Source organism: Phoxinus phoxinus (genome assembly GCF_949152265.1).
Source record: "Phoxinus phoxinus genome assembly, chromosome: 2".
Taxonomy (NCBI): Eukaryota; Metazoa; Chordata; class Actinopteri; order Cypriniformes; family Leuciscidae; genus Phoxinus; species Phoxinus phoxinus.
Window position 1 is genome coordinate 47,085,000 of NC_136877.1, and position 10,000 is coordinate 47,094,999.

At 38.5% G+C, this 10,000-nt stretch overlaps 1 protein-coding gene across 1 annotated transcript in view; it reads left to right on the plus strand.

Moving 5' to 3' along the window:
* The window catches only part of efnb3b (ephrin-B3b), a 93,279-nt gene that overhangs the window by 72,101 nt on the left and 11,178 nt on the right, over positions 1–10,000 (plus strand). The window contains exon 3 of the mRNA XM_079591573.1: positions 9,593–9,685. Coding sequence (XP_079447699.1) covers positions 9,593–9,685 — 93 coding nt within the window. The remainder of the gene's footprint in view (positions 1–9,592; positions 9,686–10,000) is intronic.

A 10,000-nucleotide genomic window follows, 5' to 3' on the forward strand; every position in this document is an offset into this window, starting at 1 on the left:
AAGAACCAGGAAACTAAATTCTGAAGACTGTGAAATCACCGTTACCATCATCATGTAAGTTGCGTGCGCTGGCAAACCCGCCGTTATAATAGCAATCCGCCATGGAACAAGCGCGCCGGCTCTTAAAGGGAATGTGAGAGGACGCTCTGATTGGTTTATTTCACGTTATGCCCAAACCACACCTATGAGTAATGAAGCGACTTCAGACCAACACATTTTAGATTTGTGTCGGGCGGTTGCGTCGGGTTTAGATTATCCCGCCGGTATAATAGCAACAGCGCCCACGATCCGCCCACAAAGTTACTTGCGTTTCGCGTTTGATACTTGCGTTTCGGATCGTTAAAATAGCGCCCTAACTATTAAAGTCCCCCTGCAGTCAATAGTTTAATCCCATCTTTGATAATCAAAATAACATATTTGAAAATAGCTTGAATGTAACTCTACACCCTTGCTTCATTTAGTACACATTAGCCCCGCCTCCACTCACTCACACCAGCTCAGAGATCCACTCGCTCAGCTTTACTGTAGTAAACGCTACACGATGGCAAGTGGAAATACTGGTTTAATTCAGCAATATATGTTTGAATCAGAAACTGATTCTTCTCCAGAAGAAGAGTGACTTATACAGGCTCGTCTACATGTCAGAATGGTGATGCGTTTTATGTATCGCTCTCTATAACGTCAAACCCATAACGGTAATTAATATGATTTTGCTTGATACGTTATCAAACAGCTAATAATGTGTTGCTAATGTTACACAAACCATGTTCCCGTTCACCATCTCAGAGTCGGGCAGATTTTTGTCCTCAGTTCTTTCTGCATATGTTTCATATATATTTAGATTAGTTTTAAATGTACATAAAGGATAGAAAAGGGAACAGGATCAAAGCCGGTTGTGTCTGCGCCACAGCATATTCCGTCATCTCTTCATATTTAATCTGTTTTTGTATTCTATGTAATGCATTTAGAGGCTTTATGAGCGTTGATGGTGTTGATATTCATACAGTAGATCCCACAGCTGATTTACAGTCCAGCAGATTTTACAGTCTGAACGGGATTAGAGCCGTCTGATCTCATTACACGAGCCACCGAATGCTTTATTTGTTTACACGCTTATTTATAGACTCGAATCAACCTTATCTGGAGAATGAGGGATCTCTCTCTCTCTCTCTCCGTGACCCCTGCCCTCGTAAGCTGCTTTCTTCTCTTGGACACTTGCTCGGCTGGAGTTTGGATTCGTGTTGTGTGTTTACTCATACAGGCTGATGGGCTGGCAGAGGCATGAGCAGTATTAGAGAAGGCCTGGTTAAGAGGTCAGACGGGTTAAACTCTCTCTAGTGGTTCATAAGCCTGTCTGGCAGACCTCCAGTACACCAGCCTTCTCTCACACTCGACCACTGGAGCCTTTAACCTCGCTCCCGCTCACACACTACAGCGTACATTTACAGCGTGGAAAAGCATGCGCTGCCTGTGCGTGTGGTGCCGGGACTGTACGAGTGTGTTTTGGTGTGTGTAGAAGAGGACGTGTGTATGTGGTCCTTGCGTGTCTGTGGTCTGGTCGCTCTGAAGAAGCTGGCAGCCCCGTGCCCGAGAGAAGAAATGACCGTAATCGGTCTCGATGGGTTGAAATGTGAATAACTGGCCACGGTTGAAAATGTCATTGAGCATACAGGGAAAGATCACGCAGGGCTGTGGCTAATGGGGTCAAAGGTGGAAATGATTCAGATCCAGAGGAGCCCACAGCAATGTGTTCAATGCATTTTATGTCAAAATATTAGGAATATTGTGAGTTTGGTATTTGGTACAAGTTGAGCTTAACCTGGTGTTAAGATGCGTTTGCTCGATCGGATCAGGGAGACATTCCCGTTTACTGGTGTTTAAATCCGTCTCTTTTGTCCACTTTTAACCACTTCTGTCCTGATTTCTTCGAGGGGAGGGTCTATGGGGGGGGGGGGGATGTATCTCTCAATCTAATGGAGAAAAGTGGTCGAATAAAATAAAATAAATAAATTGAAACCTAAATAGCAATAGTAAAAAAAAAAAAAAAATGTAAATGATAAAAGCACATAATGAAATTACTAGAAATTAAACTAAAATTAACATTAAAAAAATACAAGTATAAAAATAAAAGCCAATTCAAAATATTACTAAAACTAAAATAAAACTGGTGCATTTTTTAAATGTTTTGCTGATACATTGTTTTAAGGATTCTTTGATGAATAGAAAGTTACAAAAGTGCGTTTATTTGAAATATATTTTTGTAACGATGTACAAATATTTACTGTGACTTTTGACGTGTCCTTGTTGAATACAATTATTAAAAAGTCATGTTTTTTTTTCTTACAGAAAAAAATAAACTCTTACTGACTCCAAACTTTTGAACAGTTGTGTAATGCTTTTAAAATTTCAAAAAGTCAGTTATTTATTTATTTGTGTGGTAATTATACCACAAATGCTGTCACATCGAGCTGAACTTGTATTGAACCAGCAACATTCCTTAAATATTTAATTCACAAACTGAGCTTTTTTTTAATATTTCAATCCGTTGTCTCCCAAGAGAAATACTCAGTTTTGTAATCCTTTATTATTGATGGGATCAGAAAATTACATTAGAGCTCATGTATTGTCCTTACATTTTGTTGGGGGGGAAAATGGAGGCCTAGCTCAATATACAGTCAAGGGGCCCAGTGTGTGTGTGTGTGTGTGTGTGTGTGTGTGTGTGTGTGTGTGTGTGTGTGTGTGTGTGTGTGTTTTGGGAGTAGATTACATATACACTCTCATATGTCATTTATGTTTTAAACATGTTTGCATTTGACGACTATATTCTAGTGTTACTGTGTGTGTGTGTGTGTGTGTGTGTGTGTGTGTGTGTGTGTGTGTGTGTGTGTGTGTGTGTGTGTGTGTGTGTGTGTGTGTGTGTGTGTGATCATCTGGGACATTATGAGCTGCAATTATGCACCATTGCCAAGACTGTCAGTGTGATATACTCGTATACGTACCTCAGAGGCTCCTTAATCTGTCCCGCTCGCACACATACACACACAATCTCATGTTAGCCTGTAGGCTTTCAAACGCGGCTCTTTATCATACACTCACACAGAGCTATTTATAATGACATCGCGGTCTTGTCAGACACGTCAGGGTGAAAGTCGTCTACAGCGAAACGTTGTCTCTAGTGCCTCTTCTGTGAACGTCATAAACTGACCAATCAGAACGCTCAGAAACATTAAGAGAAGTGCCATCATTTCGACATCAGCAGCCATTTTCCCTCTTAAATTGATGTTGTTTTGGTGGATAACGGCATAAATTGTGCCTCGCAAGAACATTGCGGCGTTTCTCCTGCTTTTAAAGTTAATGGAAAACATTATGATTTCGTGACGGCGCTGAGTCTAATGTAGCACTTTTCTTTTTTTGGGGTAAATTCTACCGTCCGTCTCTCTTTTAGCTGTCGGCACTCTCTTAATTGCTTATGAGGGCTTCGTTAATGGCTTAAATCAACCATACCAATGTGTTGCTGGTGATTTATTGAGTCTTATTTAGTTTCAGGAAATATGAGGTGTGAGCCAAAGGTGGAAATAGTTGGCCGAGGACAGCAGTGCAAATCTCCCTTGGTTCAGTACTGTACTGAGAAAAAAAACACAAAAACACACATTGTATTTCACACTCACACACTAACTTGACGTTTTACAGCTTTAATAATGGATGTTTTGAGATTTGGGTGCTTTTAATGGAAAATTAGGGGTTATTTACTGCTCATTGTCTATGGACAGCATCTGTGAAATTTTGCTGATTGCCAAGATCATTCATTGTGACCTGTTCCTCGGTCTGCAACAAGGAGGAAACATGCCCCCATTTTTCATGAGCTGAACTCAAAGATCTAAGACTTTTTCTATGTACACAAAAGGCCTATTTCTCTCAAATATTGTTCACAAATCTGTCTAATTCTGTGTTGGTGAGCACTTCTCCTTTGCTGAGATAATCCAGCCACCTCACGGTTGTGGCATATCAAGATGCTGATTAGACTGTATGATTATTGCACAGGTGTGCCTTAGGCTGGCTACAATAAAAGGCCACTCTAAAATGTGCCGTTTTACTGTATTTGTGGGTTGGGGTTGGGGTTGGGGTTGGGATTGGGGTCACATTCTCATTCCTAATTGGCAATTATTCGGCTATGTCTAATAAATCTTTGACAAGTACGATCACAGCGAACATTCAAATCTGCGTCGGCGCAGAGAGCAGTTGTACCGGGTTGTCTTTTAAAGCACATAGTATCATTATTTCTTACAATAATTAAAATGATCAACACAAGTACTGGAATACAAGTTTATAGTTCGGATATAAACAGCGATGTCTACCAAAATAGAGTAAATCACCTTTTGACAGTAACTTAGCGCTTCAAATAAAGATTGTATCATTACATTGTTACACCAGTAGGTGGCGACAAGTGACTGTAAAAATGTTTATTCGTCATCGAATGATTCATTGAAGAGATGCGTCCAAAACGCTGATTCATCCGGTGATGGAACATATTGTGAAGTCATTGAATCATTCATTCAAACCGACTAATTCATTCAGATTAATTAAACATTTTAAATAGACTGCAGTAATTAACATTTTGTCAGAATCTCAGGTGAATTATTGAATTAATTAAATTAAATGAGTCCTTATTTTGTTTAGTTGTCTGTTCAGAATCATGGGAGAATCGTGATCTCTATTTGAAACGACAACAAAAAAGTGATTCTCTCTCTCTCTCTCTCTCTCTCTCTCTCTCTCTCTCTCTCTCTCTCTCTCTCTCTCTATATATATATATATATATATATATATATATATAGTTTGAATTGAAGTGGGCGAGAGAAAACAGAAACATTCGATAGTTTTATGTGAGGAAGAGATCCTAATTTAAGTATTGATTGAAAATCTTACCTTCTGCCATAGCTCTTAAATCCCATCAGTGTGATTTAAATATTTGCATATTCAAAACTGTTTCAAGACACATTATAATCAATCCCTGATGTCAAAGCTGTTGTGATACGTCTTGATGTGCCATATTTCAATACACATGAATATTCATGAGATTTCAAGCGTGTCTTTTTAGAATTATCTGTTGTTATTCATATTTCGAATTAGCTTTAATTTTAGATTTTCAGTTTTCATTTATTTATTTTTATTTTGTGCTTTTGTCATTCTTGTTTTTTATATTTATATTTAGCTTTAATGCATATTTATTTCAGTTTTAGTTTTATTAATTTAGAATCTTTTGTTTTTCATCTAATATTTTAACTTTTCTTTTAGCTTTATTTCAATCAACAAAAATATTTTTTTAATAGTTTTAGTTTGTTAACGATAACAACACTGGATTTGCTGCAAATATTTAAATTAATATTAAGATGTAATGCATTTAACACGACTTAAGACTTAAAAATAGTCATATGAAGTACTTTTATGATGCTAATTATGGTCATTTTTCACAAATTGACAGCAAGAGCAGCGTGAACACTCTGCGAACACTCTTCTTTTATGTTGCATGGGAAAAAAGAGAAAATTATGCAAATATGTAATGAAATGAGGGTGAGAAAATAAAAAACTTAATTTTTACATTTATGATGTTTAAAATGTTTGTCTATGGTAATCAACAGGTTCCAAAATATTCCTTTAACTCGCAGATTTGAATATTTATGATGATTTGCACTCTGCCGTGAAAAATATATCTAACATGCATGCAACACAAACACACACACACACACACACACACACACACACACATACACACACACACACACACACACACACACACACACTCACACACAAATGTGCTTCCACAATAATAGCCGTGGGATAACGCCCACACATAACACACACGTCTGACTGACTTGCGCTTTATCACCATCATTAGTGCGACAAGAGGCATCCCAGAACCCCTTTACATAAACACATGCGTGGGAGATGCACACACACACACACACACACACACACACACACACACACACACACACACACACACACACACACACACACACACACACACACACACACACACACACACACACACACACACACACACACACACATTTGTTCCTGGTTTTGTTCTCTGAATCGCTCTTCTGGCCTTTACACGTCATTCTTTTTATCAGTTCCTCTCTCTTGAATCTTTGTGACACGCAGCTGCTACTGTCTTTACACAAATGTTTCGCTCTTATCGTGGAGAAATACACACACTGATGTGAATAAAATACACACAGTGATTAAGAACAAAAGACTGCGATGTTTCTTCATGACTTCTGCCCTTTGTTTCTTTCTATTCCTGTTTTATGAGACTCTGAGAATGGTGTTCCTCTGCCACTCCGTCCTCCATTTCTCCTCATCCCCCCATCACTGCCGATCATTGTCTCAATTACTCATCCTGTCTTTACTTTATCCTTTCTTTCTCTCTCTCTCGTCCTCGTGTTTCCATCAGCCTCTCTCGTCCCATTTTTACCCCTCTCTCTCTCTCTCTCTCTCTCTCTCTCTCTCTCTCCCTCTCTCTCTCTCTCTCTCTCTCTCTCTCTGTTCCATTTATCTTTAAAGGAGACCCAAAGGTTCAGCTTTGTTACTTACAAGTATTGTTCTTGTTTGTCTTTTGTTTCTCCTCTTTTCTTTTTCTCTGCTCCAAGACGTTTCAGTGCCTTAAAGGGAAGAGTCACATTCCCTCTCTCTCTCTTTCCACTCTTTCTTTTCTGTTGTCCGCTCACACATTTGGTCTTTCCATCTCTTCCTATCATCTCTATTCTCAATCACATCAGCAACAGCTTGTCACAGACCATCAGTGTCTCTCTCTCTCTCTCTCTCTCTCTCTCTCTCTCTCTCTCCCTCTCTCTCTTTCCATCTTACAGAATGTCTCAGAATATTTAGATGTTTTAGGGTTACAGTTAACCTTGACCTTCCTGATCTATCTATCTATCTATCTATCTATCTATCTATCTATCTATCTATCTATCTATCTATCTATCTATCTATCTATCTATCTATCTATCTATCTATCTATCTATCTATCTATCTATCTGTCTGTCTGTCTGTCTGTCTGTCTGTCTGTCTATTTATCTATCTAGTCTGTCTATCATTCTATTGTTTTGTATCTACTCCCTGTGCAAACACACTCTGCAGTGTTTCGGTGAGGCTGAGAGTGTGAGATGAAAGTGTGAAGGTCTCTTTTTTTTTCACACCCTCCATCGGTCATTGGTAGGAATGTTATTTTGCTGCCCAGGGGCATTTTTTTCCTCTCTCCAGAAACAGACAAAATTGTTCAAAAAGTCCACTTGAGACTGACAGAGAGTGATATGTGACCCTGGACCACAAAACCAGTCACATGGGTCAATTTTTGTGAAATTGAGATTTATAAATCACATGAAAGCTGAATACATAAGCTTTCAATTGATGTCTGGTTTGTTAGGATAGGAGAATAATTGTCCAATCTGGGATCTGAGGGTGCTAAAAATCGAAACATTGAGAAAATCTCCTTTAAAGTTGTGCATTTATGTTCACGATTGTGCTGCATTCACTCACCAATTTTTTTTTTATATATATATTTACGTTGGGAAATTTACTAAATGTCTTCATGGATCATGATCTTTACTTAATATCCTAATGATTTTTGGCATAAAAGAAAAATCGATAATTTTGACCCATACAATGGCTATTGCCACAAATATACCCGTGCGACTTATGACTGGTTTTGTGATCCAGCGTCACATATATGAAATAAATGAATGAATCAGAAGACACTAAAATATTATTCACATGAAGGACAGAGGTGTGTCTGACCTCCATTTCTCTCTCTCTCTCTCTCTCTCTCTCTCTCTCTCTCTCTCTCTCTCTCTCTCTCTCCATCCTTCAATAAATAAGATCTGGCACCCTCACTTACATCAGGTCATTATTTCTCTCTCTCTCATTTAAGATGGCCAGACCTTATTACCAAGGACAAGCTGTCCTGTCCTGTCTTTGGCCCGTGCGTCTGGCCCACATGTAACCAGCCGTCGTCCTCTCTTAGCTCACTCCAGCCCACATGCGTCTCACACAACATCACCTGTAGCCCACACTTCACATCGCTGGCCCACTTACTGCAGGTCCATAATATCATCTCTCAAAACCCTGCCTGCGTTCTGGAGGAAGTGAAAGGAGTCCTGGATTGAGCGAGTTTGTGTGTGTGTGTGTGTGTGAGTGATGGATGCAGTTTGAGGCGTTTTAGGAAGTTAAATGACCTCCTCTGGGACCGGAAATTAGGCCTCATTAGAGCGGCACCATGATGCAGAGTGACATTTCTATGTGTTAATCCACATCAGATCAAATATATGTGTGTCAGTGGGAAATACTACAGGATCCGATCTGTGTCTGAGAGTCTGTTCACAACAGTGTTTCTGTAGCATACAGGTTGTCTCTCCAGGTTGTATTGGGAACATTTTCTGTATGCATACAATACTCAGATGACAATTTGCCAAAATGTGCTTTACACAACCAGAGCACAACGCCTTAAGCTTATAAATGAAGCTTGCCATGCCGACATCACAAGTACAGCAGTTATCTCAGATATCACATTAGATTAGCTTTTGGCGGAACAAAAAAAAAATATTTTGCAGGGAAAAACCCTTCGATTGTTAACATCCGTCTCGACGCATCATTTGATAAGACTGCCACATTTTTACTCAAACTTGGATTGAGAATAACATTTTAAATTCAAAATAACTACCAGGTTATGATGCTAACTATTTTATACGTTATACAGGTGAAGCTTGAAAACTCTTAATATCGTGCAAAAGTTCATTTATTTCAGTAATTCAACTTAAAAGGTGAAACTAATGTATTATATAGACTCATTACATGCAAAGTAAGATATTTCAAGCCTTTACTTGTTATGATTTTGATGATTATGGCTTACAGCTAATGAAAACCCCAAATTCAAAATGAGAAAATTGTGAAAATGTTTTCATAAGCTGTAAGCCATAATCATCAAAATTATAACAAGTAAAGGCTTGAAATATCTTACTTTGCACGTAATGAGTCTATATAATACATTAGTTTCACCTTTTAAGTTGAATTACTGAAATAAATGAACTTTTGCCTGAGTTTCGCCAGTATGTACAATATCTCTGGATATATTTGTGGAAGTATCAGTTAAGACTGCAAAAAAATCTTAAATAGTTTAGTTTCCCCGCAACACTGCATAAGATATTAAGACTTGTGTTCAGAGAATGTACGTATCTTTAATACAAGTGTATTTTGTCTGCACACTGACAGATTTTGTTACTAGTTTCAAGTAAAAAACTGGTTTAAAACAAGTGAAAAAATCTGCTATTGCAGTGACACAAAAACACTTGTAAAAAAAAGAGACAAAAATAGACGTATATTCAAGATACAATCTATGAAAACAATGCTAAATATTTTATGCAGTGTTTCATTTAAAATATTTAGCTCTTTTAAAAAAAAAATATTTATATATTCTGTGTATATTTTAGATTTTCTTTACTTGAGAAAATGTCATAAAATACTAAATAAAAACATTAAGAAGGCATTTTGCTGTGTGTGTGATAAAAATAATAAAATCTCTTCTTTTCTTTCACAGCAACATCAGACGGGACGCGTCAGGGGCTGGAGAGCATGAGAGGAGGAGTTTGTGCTACACAGGGCATGAAGGTGGTGCTGAAAGTGGGACAGAGTGAGTAACACACGCACACACAAACACACACACACACACACACACACACTCTTGGGAGCGTATCGGCAGACAAAGCCAGGGGGTTGTTCGCCTGAAACAGTTACGGATGCTGGATTTGCGTTTCTCTCAATGGCACAGATGACCACGCTCGTGACCAATAGCTGTTGTTTACACACAAACACACACACTCTGTCGTACCCTTGTTAGTTTTTATTATTAAACTCAGGACAACAGCGGTAAGTGAATCCCAACAGACTGTGGACACAACCCCATGAGCCGTAACTGTACACCACACACACACACACACACACACAC